Source organism: Mustela nivalis (genome assembly GCF_964662115.1).
Source record: "Mustela nivalis genome assembly, chromosome: 3".
Classification (NCBI taxonomy): Eukaryota; Metazoa; Chordata; class Mammalia; order Carnivora; family Mustelidae; genus Mustela; species Mustela nivalis.
The window spans coordinates 139,126,157-139,144,839 of NC_139022.1; the positions used below are offsets into that span (position 1 = coordinate 139,126,157).

The following is an 18,683-nucleotide window of genomic DNA, read 5'->3' on the forward strand; positions in this document are numbered from 1 at the left end:
TGAGTAAGTTCTAGGAGCCTCAGAAGCAAGTGGCTCACAGCCTGTGGAGGGTGGACATTGGGAGTTTCCAGGAAGGACTCAGGGTGCTGCTTCAGGCCAAGCCCCACCTCCAGTCCTAGGGCCCACTGGGCCTCCGTTGGTCTCTGACTCGTGGCTGTGTGTCTGTGGTGAACTCACTCACCCTCTCTGGGCCACAGCTTCGTCTTCCCATGTTTCCCTTTCTCCCCTTCACAAAACTTGCCTCCAAGAGGAGCAGAGGATGGAAGCCATCAGCAAACTAAGGTCTGACCTACTGCTGAACGTGGGAAGTTTGGGCATTCCAGCCTGGGCTTGAGGGCCCAGCAAAGGGCTGGGTGGGGGTTTGTCAGATGAATTCCCTGTTCTTCACTTACCCACCCAACAGATGTTTAGAAAACCCCTAGACCTGAGATTTGAAAAGTGGTGTTCTAGAGTCAGATCACCTGGGCTTGCGACCCTGCACCACCCCGGACGGCTGCTGACTGCTTACTTGTTTGCTCAGTTGTAAATGAGGGGACTAAAACAGTTCTGCCTCCTAGGGTGATGGCAAGGACTCCATGAGGAGACACCTGCACCCGGCTTGGGACAGGGTCTGGCGTGCTGTAAGTATTCCAGTAACACAGGAGTTTGCGCCACTGCTGTTGTTCACTGGCGGCTGCTGGGCTCAGTTATGAAGCTCTGCCGCCTTGACCACCCACCCCACACTCAGGCCTCCCTTGTCTCTGCACTCCGGTCCCCGGTGCAGCCCTGGCAGCCCCTCCACAGTTCCCAGCCTTCGATTCCCCTTCAGTTCCTTAAAGCCTTCTGGAAGTCTGCCCTCGGGAATTCCAGGCCATCATCAATGGAACTTCCCTCTCTCTCCATCTTTTCTCTGGATTTTCCCATCCTAAGAAATCCGCCCCCCCTCCACATCTCCCCGCGTGCCTCCCCGTGGCTTCCCCTTTTGCTTCCTCAGCCTAGGGGTGGGGGTGAGGGAGGGTAGGAACCACAGGGTCTGGGCATGTTGTCCTCCTACTCCTCATTGTCATATCCAGGCCATTCTCCACCTCCCCCCAACATGCACACAAAGGACCCCAGTTTTTAATTTTGTCACGTATAGCTAACATACCTTACTTCACCTCAATGAAGACATCTCCAACCCCTGGTTCCCATCTTGCCTCCACCCTTAAGGCCTTTCCCCTGGGCTCGGTATCCCTCTCCATCTGTCTATCCCTGTTTTAGTTCTTGGTTCTCTCAGTATTCCCACAGAGGATGCTGCCACCATGCTGGCCTCTGGTCCCTTGATCTGCTCCTCTCTGCGAAGAGCCATTCATTCCCATGGTCACTACCAATGCCTGCAACTCCTCTTTCCACCAGCGTCTCAATCCCCTGCCCCTCAGCCCCTGACCTCCAGCCCAAGGTATTAGCCGGTAACTGACTACAGCTGTCCCCTTGCCCCACTGGGACCGCTGACCTGTTGCCCCCCCAGTCTTTATGATGTCCCTTAGCCCCCTGATGCTCTCATGATGTCAGTCATCCAGCTTCAATGTCATGCTCTGTCAGGATCCTTGCTCCTGTGCTCTCAACCCCATTCTCCTGCCCCTCTTTTAAGTTCTCTTCCCTTGACAAAACCACGGCTCTGGTGTAATCCAAAGCTCTGTTATTCCATGGCTGCACCCATGCAGCTGATCATGGCTATGGAAAACACCAACCACCAAACTCAAGTGCACCCTTCGTGCTGCCCCAGAATTACCCTCTAGTGCTCTAGATCTCGGTGACCACTTCAAGACTTCTCTCGCCTCCAACCTTCCCTATCCCCCAACCCGTCCCCAGCCTCGTGCTACTCCCCTCACGAGACTACTCTGGAGCTCACCCCTGCACGTGCTTACCCTGCATACCTCCCTTCTCCCCCATTTACACAGATGCGCTACCCACACCCCTACCTCAAGTCAATTCCTCCCTGCGGGCACTAAAGCCCACCAAATCTCGTCTGCTCAAAGACACAGTGCCTTCATCAAATTTTCATGGTACTAGACCATTCCCATCAGTGTCCACACATCTGTTACTGATACAACCTTTAAAAAGAAAATACAATAGAACCTCTAGTTCTCATTTCCTCATTCTCTCATCCTGTCCTCTTCACACATTACCTTCATTTCTGTCTTAAATTGACTCCGTTCAAGCTTTCCCCGATACACACGCACCCTGAAATGCTCTTGTCCATGTCCCCAGTGCCCTCCATGTTGCTGCCTCTGTGCACATTCTAGCTTCCCTTACATCTGCCTTTGGGTGCTTCAGCATAGCGGCCCATTCCCTTTCTTTGTTTGGCTTCCTGGACACACTCCTCTTGGTTTTCCAACCATCTCACTGTTCCCATCTTCTTTTCCCCTGGCTATCTCTTTCTCTTACCCCCATGCTCCAGTGCTCAGTCCCTGGACCTCTTCTCCAATTGTACTAGCCCCTCAATGGTCACCAAGAGACTCATGATTTCAAATACCATCTAGATGCTGAAGACCCCTCTCCTCGATTTCAGACTCATCTATCCCTAAAACCTCCTTGGTGTCTCCACTTGGATGTTCACTAAACACCTCAAACTCAGACCTACGACTGAACATCTGATCTTCACCCCAAAGTCTCCTTCATTTCCGGCCTTCTCCATCCTAGCTCATGGCAATGCCATCTTTCCAGTTCCTCCAGCCAGAAATGCTGGAATCATCTTTGACCACTCTCTTTCTCATGTGCCTCATGTCTAATCTATCAAGAAATCCTGTTAGATCTACTTCGGAGACATAGTCAAATTTTGATCGCTTCTTTTTGCCCTCACCGAAGCCCCCTGGGTCTCAGCTACCAGTATCTCTCCCCTTTAAACTGAAACCCCTCCTTCTTTTTTTTTTTTTTAAGATTTTATTTATTTTATTTGACAGACAGAGATTACAGGTAAGCAGAGAGGCAGGCAGAGAGAGAGGGGAGGAAGCAGGCTCCCTGCGGATCATGACCTGAGCCGAAGGCAGAGGCTTTAACCCACTGAGCCACCCAGGCGCCCCTGAAACCCCTCCTTCTACGTTAGCCCCTCACCCTCACTCCCACTGAGAATCTATTCCCCACAGAGCATCTGCATAATCTTATTGAAACATAAGTCAGGGGGCGCCTGGGTGGCTGAGTGGGTTAAGCCTCTGCCTTCAGCTCAAGTCGTGGTCTCAGGGTCCTGGGATCGAGCCCTGCATTGGGTTCTCTGCTTGGTAGAGATCCTGCTTCCCCCCTCCCTCTGCCTGCCTCTCTGCCTACTTGTGATCTCTCTCTCTCTGTGTCAAATAAATATAGTAGTAGTAAAAACATAAGTCAGATTCTGTCACTCCTTTGCTCAAAACCCTCTCATGGCTCCATTCAGAGTAAAAGCCAAAGTCCCTCCAAGACCTAAAAGCCTACATGATCTGCCCACACCAGCCATTAGCTCCCATCACCGCATCTTCTTGTGTCTCTCCCAATTTCTCCCCCTCACTCTACTCCAGCCACACTGGCCTCCTTACTGTTCCTGGAATATGCCAGTGGTACTCCCACCTGTGGGCCTTTGCACATGCTCTTCCCTCTGCTTGTTATAATCTTTCCTTAGATATTGGCAATACTTGCTCCTTTTTCTGCCTCCCACTTCTGCTCAAATCTCTCAACAAGACTACCTTGTGCTCTCAGTTTAATTTTGTCACATGCCCCACCCCTTCTCCGGGAAGCCCACAGACCCACAATATCCTTTATCCCACTCAACTTTTTCTTCTTTCCATAGTAACTGATCAATTACCTTCTAACATAATAGAAATTTATTAAATAATATTACGTCTGCCCTTCTGCCAGAATATAAACCCCAAGAAGGTAAGGACCATTATCTATTTTGATCACAAATGTACCCCAAGTATCTAGAACAGTGCGAGACACATACTAAAGGCTCAATAATAAATGAATGAATAAAGTATGAGAAGTCATGGAAAACATACTCCCTGTGATTACAGTGTTGATGGTGCATGGTGTGGGGTATGATGGGGAAAGCAGGCAAGGCAACAGAGAGGTAAGACACAGCAGGAAGTGGCTCCCGCCATTCCTCCCATGATCTCCCAACCCTCTTCCCTTGCACAACACCGCAAACATACTGGCCATGTTTTTAATCCCTTGAACACTCCAAGTGCCTTCCCACCTCAGGCCCTTTGCATAAACTGTTCTCCCTGTCCAGATCATTCTCCCTACCTTCATTTAACTAACTCCTGCTTTGTTTTAAAGTCTTAGCTTAAATGTCATATTATCATATCTCAGAGTTCGGCACAAAGCAAGTGCCCAGTGGAGACACATGTTTCAATATGCATGTTTAAAACTAGTTATTACCTTATTTTATAGGTGAGAAAACTAGAGTGCAGAGAGATTACAATTTTTGTCCAGGGATTCACAACTAACAAGTCTTTGTAGGAATAATAAATATGTTGACTAAATAATCGAATTAGAGTTTGAAAGCAGTGACTACTGATTTCTGATATGAAAATAAGACTTCCTGGGGCACCTGGGCAGCTCAGTGGGTTAAAGCCTCTGCCTTCAGCTCAGGTCATGATCTCAGGGTCCTGGGATCAAGCCCCACATTGGGCTCTCTGCTCAGTGGGGAGCCTGCTTCCTCCTCTCTCTCTGCCCACCTCTCTGCCTACTTGTGATCTCTGTCAAATAAATAAATAAAATCTTTAAAAATAAATAAATAAAATAAAATAAAAATAAATTTTTTAAATTATTTAAAAAAAAAGAAAGTAAGACTTCCCTATAAAAAATGTTCTTTTTAAAATATGTGCCTTATTTTATTTTTTTAAGTAAGCTTTATGCCCAGCATGGGGCTTGGAACTCATGACCCTGAGATTAAGAGTTCCATGCTCTACTGACTGAGCCAGCCAGGTGCCTGTAAAAAAAATATGTTCTGAGGTGACTGTATAGATTACCTTCAGTTGTAAGACCAAGCCACGCTCCCTTCATGAAATCTTCCCTCACTGAGGTCTGTGTGTTTAAAAAAGTTCTTACCCAAAGCAAGAACTCACTCCACAATGCTTCAGTCTCTACTATCATACCTCTTCTTCTTTTCTTTTTTTTTTGAGGTAAAGTATGCAAACATTTGCTGAGATTCATAACTACATAGATGTTAAAATAATTAAATACAATACTGTCAAATATTCTATGCAAATAATTTTGAAATTCATAAAAAGAAAGAAAATTTTTTTAATTTAAATTCAATCAATTAAGTGACTCATCGGTCTTATAGAATACCCAGTGCTCCTCACATCCCATGCCTTCCTTAATGCCCATCCCCCAGTTACCCCCTCTCCCCACTCTCCTCCCTTCTAGAACCTGAGGGTTGCTATCATATCTCTTCTATTGAGGAACTCACTACTAGACAACTAAAAAGCCCTTCCTTTTCAGGACAACTGACAGAAATTATGCAAATGTTCAAAACAAACCATAAAGAGATATCTCACCTTCTTAACATGGAAGAAATACAAGGAGACATATTTAGTCTCTCAGTTGAGGAAAAGTGGAAATTGATAAGAACTTCCTGAGGGGCAGTTTAGCAAAATGTACCAAAATTCCAAATATATATTCTTTTTGACTTCTGGCAATCTACCCTGAGGGGAAAAAAATAGCACAAATGTGTGTACATTTATAAATTCTGTTCCCAACAACAGAGAACTGACTAAATAAATAAGGGATCATCTTTACAAAGGAATATCCTATAGTAGTTAAAAATGATACAATACAGCTATTCCTGGTTGCTTGCAAGGAAGAGGATTGGGTTTCTGGGGTCAGAATTGAGAGGACTTTCTTTGTACATACTTTTTTCATATCTGTAGTTTTTATTTTTCTGAATGCATTTAATATTCAAAATAACAAATGAAATTAAAAATATTTGTGGGGGCCACCTGGGTGCCTCAGTGGGTTAAGCCTCTGCCTTCCGCTCAGGTCATGGTCTCAGGGTCCTGGGATCGAGCCCCACATCAGGCTCTCTGCTCAGCAGGGAGCCTGCATCCCCCTTCTCTCTCTCTCTCTCTGCCTGCCTCTCTGCCTACTTGTGATCTCTGTCTGTCAAATAAACAAATAAAAATCTTTGTGAAGAAGGCACCTGGGTGACTCAGTCGGTTAAGTGTCTGCCTTTGGCTCAGGTCATGATCTTAGGATCCTGGGATCGAGCCCCACATAAGGCTTCCTGCTCAACAGAGAGCCTGCTTCTCTCTCCCCGTCTGCTGCTCCCCCTGCTTGTGCTTTCTCTCCCTGTCAAATAAATAAATAAAATCTTTAAAATAAATAAATAAAATAAAATATTTGTAAAGAAATGTTGAAGATCCCTACTAGTTGTTATGGGAAGATGTCACAATGTTGAATAAAAGATAGTTACCAAATGACAAACGGAATACAATTTTATTTACCTAAGGCTGTGTATTATACAATAAAAATATAGGCATAGATAATAGAAATTTTTTCTGGAATGATGTTCCACCTCAATAATGATAATTTGATAATTATGGTATCATTAGAGGAAAGAATGTAGAGATGATTTTTACTTTTTTCTACAAGTTTTCCTTTGTTGTGTAGATTGTTTATATTGAGCACGGATTTTTTTTAAAGCATCAAGGAAAGGGTGCCTGGGTGGCTCAGTGCGTTAAGCCTCTGCCTTCGGCTCAGGTCATGGTCTCAGGGTCCTGGGATCGAGTCCCGCATCGGGCTCTCTGCTCGGCAGGGAGCCTGCTTCCTCCTCTCTCTCTGCCTGCCTCTCTGCCTACTTGTGATCTCTGTCTGTCAAATAAACAAATAAAATCTTTTTTAAAAAAAAGCATCAAGGAGGGGCGCCTGGGTGGCTCAGTGGTTTGGGCTGCTGCCTTTGGCTCGGGTCATGATCTCAGGGTCCTGGGATCGAGCCCCGCATTGGGCTCCCTGCTCCGCAGGAAGCCTGCTTCCCTCTCTCTCTCTCTCTGCCTGCCTCTCTGCCTACTTGTGATCTCTGTCTTTCAAATAAATGAGTAAAATCTTTAAAAAAAAAAAAAAAGCATCAAGGAAAGATATTATAAATTTATTCTCTTTTCTTAAAAAAAAATAAAAGGAAGTGCCTCTTCTGCATGTATTTGCATAGATTATGTTTGGAAAGGACATATACCAAGATGTTAATTGTGGGGGGTAAGACTGTCATTTTTTTTTCTCCTTTCTGAATGTTTCTATTTAATGGGTTTTCTGTAATTAATTACTTTTGTAAAAGGAAAAAGGAGCAGTACTTTTCAAAAAAGTTCTTCCCTCGGGGCGCCTGGGTGGCTCAGTGGGTTAAGCCGCTGCCTTCGGCTCAGGTCATGATCTCAGGGTCCTGGGATCGAGTCCCATATCGGGCTCTCTGCTCAGCAGGGAGCCTGCTTCCTCCTCTCTCTCTCTGCCTGCCTCTCTGCCTACTTGTGATCTCTCTCTGTCAAATAAATAAATAAAATCTTAAAAAAAAAATTCTTTCCTAAATTGAGCCAAATCTATTCAAGTGGCACCAATACTAGAGAAGAAAGGGATCTGTTATTCTGTATAATCGCTCATCTTGTTAAAAAAAACTTTCATACATATATGCAATATGTACAGTCCACTACATGGGCTTTATATATAAATCTATGTACACACACACACACAACCTACTTCTCAGCTGGTCCCCACATCTCCATCTATACACTATCCCAACACTTCAAGGTCCTTCAGTATTAGAGGGATATATGGAAGTGGCTCTTAAACGGATAGATTATGAAGTAAAAATTCCAAATCAGCCACAAACGTGTGATTTCGGTTAACATCCCCTATCTGTAAAAAGGGAAATCAAACCAGTTATCTATTTGATAATTTTGTGAGGATTAAATTAAGCAACGTCTATAAATTGCTCAGTCCAAGCTGGTGTGTAATAAATATTGAATAATTTATTCGTATTTTACCCAGTACATAGTAGACCAGAATCTGTGATGATCGCTGTTGTTGTTGTCATTGCCCTCCGCGCCGCGAGGAGCGCTGCCACCTCCAGGCTGACCAGGCCCGGGGTCAGGCTACAGGAAGTCCATCTAGCCGAGGCCGCCGCCATCTTTGCACACTGGCCCGCCTCACTGAGTAGATGTAGCTGTTTCGTGCAGTCTCAGAGGCAGACCCACTCGCGGCGACACCCTGACCTTGTCTCCTTTGGTGCTCTCTTAGGTAAACCGCCTTTGCCGAGGGTGATTCTTCAACTCCTTGGAAACACTAAAGCCGGCATCTTCCGGGTGCCGGCCTCGCTCCGTGACCTCGGGCGTACACTTCCGGGGACGCGAACGTGTCCCGTCGCCCCGCCTGCTCCCGCTCTCTCTTTCCGGTAGCGGAGTCTGGAGAAGACGCGCAGGTAGGAGGCCTGGGCGAGAACAATCGAGCGGCATCCTGCGGCAGGGGTCACCCGTCGGGGTCGGGGACGCGGGACTGGGGGGTTTCGGTGGAAGCCGAGTCAGTTGTGGGCGAGGGGCGCGGCCGGTCGACCCCAGAGTCAGGGGTGTGCCTTGTCTCGCAAGGTGGCGGTCTTCCCCGAGGAGGAGCCTGTGAAATGGGGCCGAGTGCGGTCGCAGCCCTGAAGGCTCTGCCTCCGCGCTGCCGCCACCGCCGCATGTAAGGGACCGCACGGCTTGGTTGAGAAGGAGCGGGGCCGAGCGTGATGTGGCCTCGCCTCTTCTCCGCCAGGCTCTTGGGGCGTCGCGGGCCCGGCCTCTAATCCGCAGTTGGTTTCCTGGTTTGGGAAATGGGATTACCTGTCGCTCCGATCCCACAGGGTTGTGTGAGGATTCACGGAGAGAATCCGGAGAAACGGCCCTGTGTTGGGTGCTGCCTAAGTCTGGGTGATTGCTAAACCTGACACGTTGCAAATACTGGGCGCTTAGGACGCGCCGCGCGAACCCGGAGTCGGGGCGGGGAAGTGTGCATCAGTGTTTGCTGAGCACCTTTGCTGTGAGTTTATAATCTATTCTCCAGGGACCGTTGGCATCACGACACGGGGTGGGGAAACGGCACGTGGGCATTTGTTGAGGGGCCGGTCACCGCAGGCATCCGTGTTCATGCTTCTTAGTTCAGATCTGCCGGAGTCTTTCTGGGCTTCATCAGGCAGAACTTAAACTTCTCTTCTGTGAGCTCCCCTGGCGACGTCCTTACAGTTCTTACTCTGTGGGACCTAATCTGAGTTCAGGAGCAGTTAACTTCATACACCCAAGGCCTACACATGTGCGCGCACTGGGGAGATCCAGGGACCGGGAGACGTGGACTTTTCCGGGTGTGGAATTGTGGTTATTCGTGGAATAGAGGCATCTCGAGGCAGGCCAGAGAGTGCTGGGCCGGAGGTTAGGACACTGGTTTTTAGGTTTGGTTTTGCCACTCTTTACAAACCTAGGCAACACTGTGTTTTGTCTTCGTCTGGAAGGGTACAGCCTAAGTCATCGGAGCCCTCGTTATCTTTAGTGTCTTCTGAAGGTGTTGGGAAGCTGTTCTGATTCTTGAGTCTCAGCAGGGCCGGAAGGCCTGGGGCTTTGGTCAGAAAGGAGGTCCTCTTCTTACTTAGTCTTCACATTATTATCCTCACCTGCTTTCCTCCTGTTAGCGTCTCCCTCCCTTGGAGTCTGTGAGTGTGTGTCAGATAAGAGTTACCTGCTTTCACTAACATTGAGTTTTTGGGATGGGGCTTTTCTCTTAGCCTTCCAAGAGGAGAAGTTTTATTGCCTTTAATGCTTGATTCTAGTAAAAATTTTAAGAATTTGGTTTTGATGAGTTGTGGAAGGATAGCAGGAGATCAAATCGGCTTTTGGAAGGATCTGGTAGAGCACAGGATATGTAGTGAGAGATGAAGCTAGAGGGATATGTGGGAAGGGACCCTTGAGTTGTTTTTTTGTTTTTTAAGAATTTAATTATTTGAGAGAGAGAGACTATGAGCAGGGGGAAAGGGAAAGGGAGAAGTAGACTCCCCGCTTGAGCAGGGAGTCCAACATGGGCCTCGATCATGACTTGAACTGAAGGCTTAGCCAGCTGAGCCACCCAGGTGCCCCAAGGTACCTTTGAATTCTAAGCCAAGAAATTGGTGCAGAGTTCAGGCAGCAGGTGCCTTTCATAAAGGGTCTTCAGGTGTCACCAGTTCATAAGTAGGTTGTTGGGCTTAACTGCCTACTAACCCTTTTGGATGTGGTCTTAAAGTCTTTGAGCCTAACCTGTAAATGGTACTTGGGGGCCAGGAGACCAGAAACACTTCCTGGCACTGGAAGTATTGTGAGATGTAGACAGGGAATCTCTATTATTATTAACATGTAATGTAGTATTTGCCCCAGGGGTACAGGTCTGTGTATCATCTTCACCATAACACATACCCTCCCCCATGTCCATAAGACAGGGCATCTCTTTTGTTTTGTTTTGTTTTGTTTTGTTTTTTGTTTTTTTCTAAAGATTTTATTTATTTATTTGACAGAGAGAAATCACAAGTAGATGGAGAGGCAGGCAGAGAGAGAGAGAGGGAAGCAGGCTCTCCGCCGAGCAGAGAGCCCGATGCGGGACCCGATCCCAGGACCCTGAGATCATGACCTGAGCTGAAGGCAGTGGCTTAAACCACTGAGCCACCCAGGCGCCCCAAGACAGGGCATCTCTTAACTTGGTTTTCCACTCTGCTTTGCAACTGACTTGTTGTGTCATCCTAAACAGATCATTAGAAATTCCTCAGGATATGTATTGGCATCAGTAAAGCCCAGGGATAATGGCTTTGCCCAGGTTTGCAGAGTGGTCAGTTGAACTTGGAGGTCTCCAGAGACCTAAGCCAGTGTGTGTTTCAAGTTTTTGAGTCCACTTGGTAAAAATTTGAGGGATACTTACGATCTGCTTAGAACTCTAGGCTCCTTTCCTATAAGTGCTAAGAGCTGTGCTTTCGGTGGATTCAGGAAAAAGGTTATCTCAAGGTACTTTGCTTTTTTTCCCATCAATCAAAAGCCCCTAAATGCAGGGAGAAAGGAGTTTTAGGCAGAGATGAGATCTCACAGACTAGATAGAGGAAAACAGGACATAGAAGAGCAAAACTTGGGAGAATTCCTTCAATTGCTGGGAAGAAGGGGCTGTGGAAACCTTGTCCATTGCTAATATTGGATTCTTTTCCTTCTTTTAGAAATGGCACCTCGCAAGGGGAAGGAAAAGAAGGAAGAACAGGTCATCAGCCTTGGACCTCAAGTAGCAGAAGGAGAAAATGTATTTGGTGTCTGCCACATCTTTGCATCCTTCAATGACACTTTTGTCCATGTCACCGACCTTTCTGGCAAGTGAGTACTTGGGTGAAGAGGCACAGGCCAAACTGGTAAGGTCTGGAGGAAGAAATGCCCGTGGAACTGGGTGGCAGTTTAAAGAGTCTTGAAAGAATTAAAAAGAATGTTCAGATAAGAAAATGTATTTGGTTGTTCAGCCACAAATACTGGGATTTCCCAAGCACTTTGGTTAGAAAGAGACACATTTTGTGCCCTTAATGACCTTAAAGTATAATCCTTGAATCTTCAGTCTTGGTATTTTGTAGGAGCGGGGGTGGACAGGAAGTCCTCTCTGTGTACAGATTCTGGCTGCTGTTAGCCAGTTTTTTTGTGACACGTGAAATCACTCAAATTCGAAGCTTTGGTTTTCTCATAATATTTGTGGTGAGGTTAATTGTGCCTGCCCCCTGGAACAGTTGGGAGGATTAAATGCAAAAGTAAATTTATATTGTTAATACAGTGTTCAGTTACTTTGGGTCTTCATGCCCCATCAGGTGGACCTTCATCCTCTGCCATACCTGACTGGCACCATTTACTCAGTAAGAATGCGATAAGCATTCACAGTCCTTGGTGGATAAGAGAAATCACTGAGCTTTTGTTCCCAGGGAAACCATCTGCCGTGTGACTGGTGGAATGAAGGTGAAGGCTGATCGAGATGAGTCCTCTCCCTACGCTGCTATGTTGGCTGCCCAGGATGTAGCCCAGAGATGCAAGGAGCTGGGCATCACTGCCCTCCACATCAAACTACGGGCCACAGGAGGAAATAGGTACATGAGGCAGGGGCTGGGTGGTAAAATCCCCGGGCTTGGGAGCCAGAGCACTTAGATTTGAGGCTTGGTTTTTCTCTTGTGACTTTGTGCAAGATTCACGAGTGTGTTCAGATTCAGTAGTTGACTGCTGCACCACTACTTCTACTCGCCCCCCACCTACCAAGCTTACTGTTCATTGAGCACTCAGCTGCATACAAGGTATTGTGTTCTAGGTGCTAGGAAAGAAGGATGGAAAAGGATAGCTATACCCTCTTCTCGTTCTGTGTAGAGGTGCCTAGACTGGTAGGACAGTCTGACTTTATTTTTTGTTATTATTATTTTTAAAGATTTTATTTATTTATTTGACAGAGACCACAAGTAGGCAGAGAGAGAGAGGAGGAAGCAGGCTCCCCGCTGAGCAGAGAGCCCGATGCGGGGCTCCATCCCAGGACCCTGAGATCATGACCTGAGCCGAAGGCAGAGGCTTTAACCCACTGAGCCACCCAGGTGCCCCAAGACAGTCTGTCTTTAAACAGCCTGAGTAGGGGTTCCTGTGCTTTCCATTTGTGGCAAGTGCTGGGAAGCAAGTACAGTGTGAGGGATGGGAGTTAGTGATAAAGTTTAATTTCATCTAAGACCTAAATACGCCAGGAGTTGGTCCAGTGAAGGAAGGGCAGAGGGGAGAATATTCCAGCCAGTTACAACTGCAGAGAAAAGGTCTTGAGCGGGAATGAATTTGGCACATCTGTGGGGAAGAGTTGCATGTGGTATGATCAGAGAGATAGGCAGGAGCAAGTTCCTGCTAGGTATTAGAGGAAGCATAAGGATTTAGACTTTAGCCAAAGTGGGGTGGGGGCATAGGAACTTTTTAATAGTAATGACTTGATGAAATTGGGGTTTTGTTTTGATGAGAGAATGTGAGTGCAGAGGTGGGTGGGGGTGAAGCAGTATAGAGGGAGAAAGAATCTTAAGCAGACTCCATTGCTCAGTACGACCCTGAGATCATGACCTGAGCTGAAATTGAGTTGGATGTGTAATTGACTGAGCCACCCAGGTGCTCCAGAGATGGGTTTTTTTTCTGTTTGTTTGTTTTTTAAGATAACTCCTGCTTCAAGGCACCTGGCTGGCTTAGTTGATAGAGCACAAAACTCTTAACCTCAGTCATGAGTTCAAGCCTCACACTGGGCATATAGCTTATATTTAAAACAAAACAAAACAACAACAACCAAAAAAAACCTATGCTGGGGCGCCTGGGTGGCTCAGTGGGTTAAAGCCTCTGCCTTCGGCTCAGGTCATGATCTCCGTGTCCTGGGATTGAGCCCCGCATCAGGGCTCTCTGCTCAGCGGGGACCCTGCTTCCGTCTTCCCTCTCTCTGCTTGCCTCTGCCTAGTTGTGACCTCTGTCAAATAAATAAATAATTAAAATCTTTTAAAAAAAAACCTATGCTTTGTGAGCAGCAGACCAAAGTGGTCCTCTGGAGAGATATTAGTGTTTTGGTTTTGGGTCGCGGAGCGGCTGGAAATGGACAGATTGCCCCCCAAAAATTACAGCCTTGGCAAGGACAGTCCGCTGCAGGCAAGAACAGAGCTTGAACTCTGATGCATGGGCCAGAAAGTATGCAACAAAAACCATATGTAGCCCACTAAGCCTTAAATATTTATTTTTTGGTCCTTTCTGAAAAGTTGCAGATTCCTGAACTATAGAGGGTTGTGGAATCTAGAAAGAACCCCTAATGAGTTGGACAAAGCTTTTCTTAATGTAGGTCCTCATTTCCCTAGAACCAAGACCCCTGGACCTGGGGCCCAGTCAGCCCTCAGAGCCCTTGCCCGCTCAGGAATGAAGATCGGGCGGATTGGTAAGTGCCTCCCTCTAGCTACCACTTGGATTTGCTTTGAGTCATTGACCCTAGAAAACTTGTGTTGTACCCAGTAGGATACAGAGCCTAGTCCGGGGCCTATTGGCAGTTAGGGTGCCAGAGGTAATGGGGGTTGCAAGAGGCATCATACGACAGAATTTCTTACAGAGCATCCCTGTCACCTTGATGTGAATGTTGACCGCACAATTTCATTTCTGAACCTTTGCCCCACACTGCCTGGTGTGCAGGGCCAGAGACTGGCTTGTGGAACTGATGGGAGATAATTGTCTGTCCTTTTCAGTGTTCCTTAAGGGAGTTGGCATTTTGTGTGGTCTGTCCCCTGAATTGTAAGACTGTCTGCATACTTGGTTTTTTCCTACTAAGTATTAGAGTGTGCTAGTCATTGTAACGATGAAAAATGAATGCAGGGAGCAGCAACTTCCATGGCTGAGAATCGTGGCGAGTCCCCTACATCTGCCTAGTGTCTGCCCCCTCACACCCATGATCTCCTGGCCCCTTACTCCTAAGAAGGTATTAGTTCTTCCCTGTTTCTCTGCATGTAATAGCATCATATACTAACCCCCTGGTCTAGTTAATGGTTTAGCTTTTTACCTTTTGAAAAGGAGGTAGTGTTCAGTTGCCCCTGTTTAGAATAATCTTTCCGCTAGAGAGTCCATGGGCTAGATGTCAGAAATTGGATATCTCCCCTCTTTGATCTTGTAAGTTGAGTGTCTTTTCTGAACCCTGGTTTTCCCTTCAGAAAAGTGAGTTCAGACCACCTCAGAAATGTTGAGGAAGCAGCAGATGGGGCAGTCCATGTCCATGTGTTACTTACTGAGGATTCACATGGGGAGCAGCGGGATTCACTGTTGGTCTGTTTTCCACTGGTTTAGGGAGGCTTGGACTCTTTCCCATCCATCTCTAGGCAATGATGTTTTTTCTTCCTCCCTACAGAGGATGTCACCCCCATCCCCTCCGATAGCACCCGCAGGAAGGGGGGTCGCCGTGGTCGCCGTCTGTGAACAGGATTCCTCAAATTACTGTTTTCTGTTAATAAATTGCCTTTGTGTAAGCTATTTCGACTCTAGTCTTCTCTTTCAGGATTCTTTCTTCCTAGCTACATTTCACCAGGGTGGGAGACTCACTGGTGGTCACAGGTGCAGGACAGAGGAGGCATTTAGTAGATACGCAGCTTCAGAGGATGTAGATAACTTGCCCAACGGGAACACAGGAGGGATTGGTTAGGCCCCTGACCTGTGACAGGGTGAGCCTGTGTTCTGTAAAGTGACTTCCTGGGAGGAGTCACCTAAGGAGAGGTGAGATGCCTGTGCTACAGGTGGGTCTCTTCCACACAGCTTGTTGTGGCCGCCATCTAAAGCAGGCCAAGGCCTTAGAGACCTTGTTTTGAAAGCGGAGATGTTGGTTCCAAAAATGGACTAATTCTTAAAGAGCTGGAGCAGAGTGGAAACTGTTGAGCCAAGTGTAGTCTGAGCAGAAGAGGAGCCTTCCAGACTTGAGCCATATATAAACACATGTGGGTGTGTACTCGCCCCCCACACCTTCTGTGCAGAATTGGGAGCGCACTCTGCTGCGTCTTGCTTGTTCTCACTTGGCAGATCTTGGAGATTGTTCCACATCAGTACATAAAGTACATAGAGATTTGGTCACCCTACAAATACACACCAAGCCCTATTTTCATCAGTGATTAAAAAAAGTTTTTGCTCTCCGGAAGCTTGCATCCACCTCCAAGGACCCAGTGGCACCAGATGGTATGGAGTGTTCTGCGAGAGATTAGCATAGGGCCCAGTGATGGTGGCTGCTACGAAGTTGGGTGGTTAATAAAGTAAGCTGGGGAGAAGAAAATGTTATTAACGTAAGGAGGAGAAAAAACATGTACTTTCCTGTATTTAAAAATCCACATGGGTTGAATTGCCCACGCAGTTCAAATATGTTGTTCAAGGTTTCAGCTATAGTCATTCAAGGAGAGGGGAGCATTTCAACTCTGTAATACTGTTTAAAAACCCATAACCTAGTTGGAGGACATTCTACAAAATACCAGTGCTTAAGTTGTCAAAAGTGATGAAAAACAAGGACAGAAGACCAGAAGAGATTATGGAGACAGAACTAAATACGGCGCTGGATCCTGAACCAGAAAGAGGGCGTTAGTGTGAAAACATAAAATCCAAGTAAGACCTGAAGTTCAATTAGTAATGTACCAACATTCGTTTCTTAATTTTGACAAATGTTTTGTGGTCGTGTAAGATGTTAACATTAGGGAAAGCTAGATGAGTGGTATATAGAAAAGCCATATATAATCTTTGCAACTTTTTGGCAAATCTAAAATTAATCCAAAGTAAAAATGTGAAGGGGGGGAAAAACGAGGGTACTACTTACGGTCAGCCTGGTTTCTGAGGCAGGGTATGTATAGACCCTCGAGTGGTAAACAGTCCTGGGCAAAAATAACCCAGTACCCCCAGCTTCAGACTGTAGTTTCGGCAAATGACAACTCAGCCACAGAGTGAAAATTTCTGTGATAATGGCTGCTTCATAGGGTATCCTAAGAAATAAGATTCAAGTGTTCAGCACAGTGCCTGGCTCTGAAGAAGCTACTGCTATTCTTATGCCTGTTGAGTTCTTATGCCAAGGAGCATGAATGACAGCTGGCTGGAATCCTGGTGGAAAAATGCTGGCAGTTGCTAGAGCATTCTTTTTATTTCCTGTGATGGGACTTTGCAACTTGTCCTGCTGTTTCCTGGTAACCAGGGATGCAATCAGGCAGGTCTTTGAAAGCAGTTTCTTCAGTGGTTTGCAAGGAGAGCCAATTTGCACAGCTTGGTTTGGAACAGAGTAGTCTGTTGGGCACAGGCACGCAGGGCAGGAGGACTGGGTGAGCCATTGCCCACCTGTGACTCGGACCGTGGGAGCCCAGCTTTGGCAGGTGAGCCTGATGACATGGGCTACAGCTACAACCCCGACCAAGCCTCTAGAAATGGTCTCTTCTGCCCTCCTGCCTCCTTTATCTGACCTGAGCCCCTGGAAGCCTCCTAAACACGCCTCCCTGTCTCCGCTCTGGCCCCTGCCTAGCCCTAGACCACAGGTTTTGTTACTGGTCCTGCCACACTTCACCCTCTCCTGCCGAAGCCAAACCTACTTCCTCTCACTTTTCAGTTCTCCGAGGCTTCAGTCTCCTCATGTTCCTTCCTGGCTTGGCTCCTTCAGCATCTTCTCTCCCTCACTTCACCTCACTATCTTCTCATCTGTTAGAATCAGTTCTTCATCCCCCTCAAAGTCACCCTCCTGGGTGCCCCTCAAACGTGCTTCACTGAATTCCCACGGCACCCCTACTTCCCATGCGCCACCACTGTCCCCTGTAACATTCTAACTTTCCCTACTAATCTGTGAGCTCTGAGAGGGCCAAGTGGGTCTTGTTCAGTGTCTTCCACCCCAGCCCAGTCTCCCAAGTATGGGCTCAGTAATTAATGAATCACTGAAAGAATAGGTGAATGGGCTTCCTCCCTCTGGAAACCAAATAGGTTCTATAAACTAGATTTTTTTTTCCCATAAAATTTTTTTGAAGATGTTTTTTTTTTTCGAGAGTGTGCATGGGCAAGCGGGGGAGGAGCGGAGAGATTCTCAAGGAGACTGTACACTGAGCATGGAGCCTCATGTGGGACTTGATCCCATGACCCTTAGATGACCTCAGCTGAAACCAAGAGTCAGACGCTTAACTGATTGAGTCACCCAGATCCCCCTAAACTAGATCGTTTAAAGAGCCTTGTAGATACTTGATAAATTAAAACATGCGTTCCTGTGCTTCAAAGAGATAAAGGAACTCCCCAAGGGCACTCAGAAATGAGGGGGGATAGTTCAAGATGAAATGGGTTAGGGAACACAGCTGTAGGCAGAGAGAGTTGAGGTAGCCCTTCTGGCAAATACCAAATCAGTGCCAGGAAGTTAAGTCTAGGCTATGCCCTTACCTCTCACTTCAGGTCCAAAGTGAGGAAGCTGAAGCTTGACTTTCACAATAAGCCAGAAGTGCTCAGATTTCTGGGCTAGTATATTCCTAATAGGGCTGTTCTGGGTCCTTGGCAAAAGCAAATCCTCTGGAAAGAACAATTGAGGCCCTCTGGTTTCCTACAGATAAGGTTCAATTGAGTAGGACCCTCCCCCCCAACCAAAATACCGAGACATGAAAATAGGCACCAAATGAGAGTCAACAAAGTTTTTAACATATCCCAAGGACTCCATATTAGAATTTTTAAAAGATTTTACTTATTTACAGAAAGGGAACATAGCAGAGGGAGAGGGAGAAGCAGGCTTCCCGCAGAGCAGGGAGCCCAATGCGGGACTCTATCCCAGGACTCCGGGATTATGACCTGAGCCAAAGGTAGGCACTTAACGGCTGAGCCACCCAGGGACCCCAACTCCATATTAGAATCAACAAAATATAACCTCATAGGAAATGTTTAAAGAAACAATGGAACAAAAGACTCAGCAAAATATGAATAATCGGATGCCTTTGAAAAGGAAGCAAGGAAAACAGTACAATAGTTACAGAAATTAAATACTCAGTGGATGGGTTCAATGGCAGATGAGAGCCAACAGAAGAAAGAATTACTGAACTCCAAAGTAAAGAAATTATAAAATTTAAAGAAATTACAAAACCGAAAAGTCCAGTGGGATTGGAACTGAATGTAGTCCTGGATTGCTCCCTTCCCATTCTGCCTGAGTGAGGACACTAGCCTTCCAGTTAATCTTCATTGACCTGGGTGATGATG

The 18,683-nt window shown here is 46.6% G+C and overlaps 1 protein-coding gene across 2 annotated transcripts; it reads left to right on the top strand.

Annotated features, from left to right (window-relative positions):
• Positions 1 to 8,083: 8,083 nt before the first annotated feature.
• RPS14 (ribosomal protein S14) lies at positions 8,084 to 14,981 on the top strand. Of its 2 annotated transcripts, none has more exons than XM_082726236.1 (5): positions 8,084 to 8,392; positions 11,168 to 11,318; positions 11,906 to 12,067; positions 13,829 to 13,905; positions 14,334 to 14,981. In XM_082726236.1, exons 2-5 carry the CDS (start codon positions 11,170 to 11,172, stop codon positions 14,354 to 14,356), a joined length of 411 nt encoding a protein of 136 aa, XP_082582362.1. In that variant the 5' UTR covers positions 8,084 to 8,392; positions 11,168 to 11,169; the 3' UTR covers positions 14,357 to 14,981. The 2 variants fall into 2 exon arrangements, with proteins under 2 accessions (XP_082582362.1, XP_082582361.1); XM_082726235.1 differs by having other exon boundaries at positions 14,860 to 14,981.
• The last annotated feature ends 3,702 nt before the right edge of the window (positions 14,982 to 18,683 follow it).

Bases quoted from the DNA above. Each gene is read 5' to 3' on its own strand.
- RPS14 (XM_082726235.1), top strand. From the start codon at position 11,170: ATGGCACCTCGCAAGGGGAAGGAAAAGAAGGAAGAACAGGTCATCAGC. The intron at 12,068-13,828 runs GTACATGAGGCA...TCATTTCCCTAG, and splicing joins CGGGCCACAGGAGGAAATAG to AACCAAGACCCCTGGACCTG. The intron at 13,906-14,859 runs GTAAGTGCCTCC...TCCTCCCTACAG, and splicing joins AATGAAGATCGGGCGGATTG to AGGATGTCACCCCCATCCCC.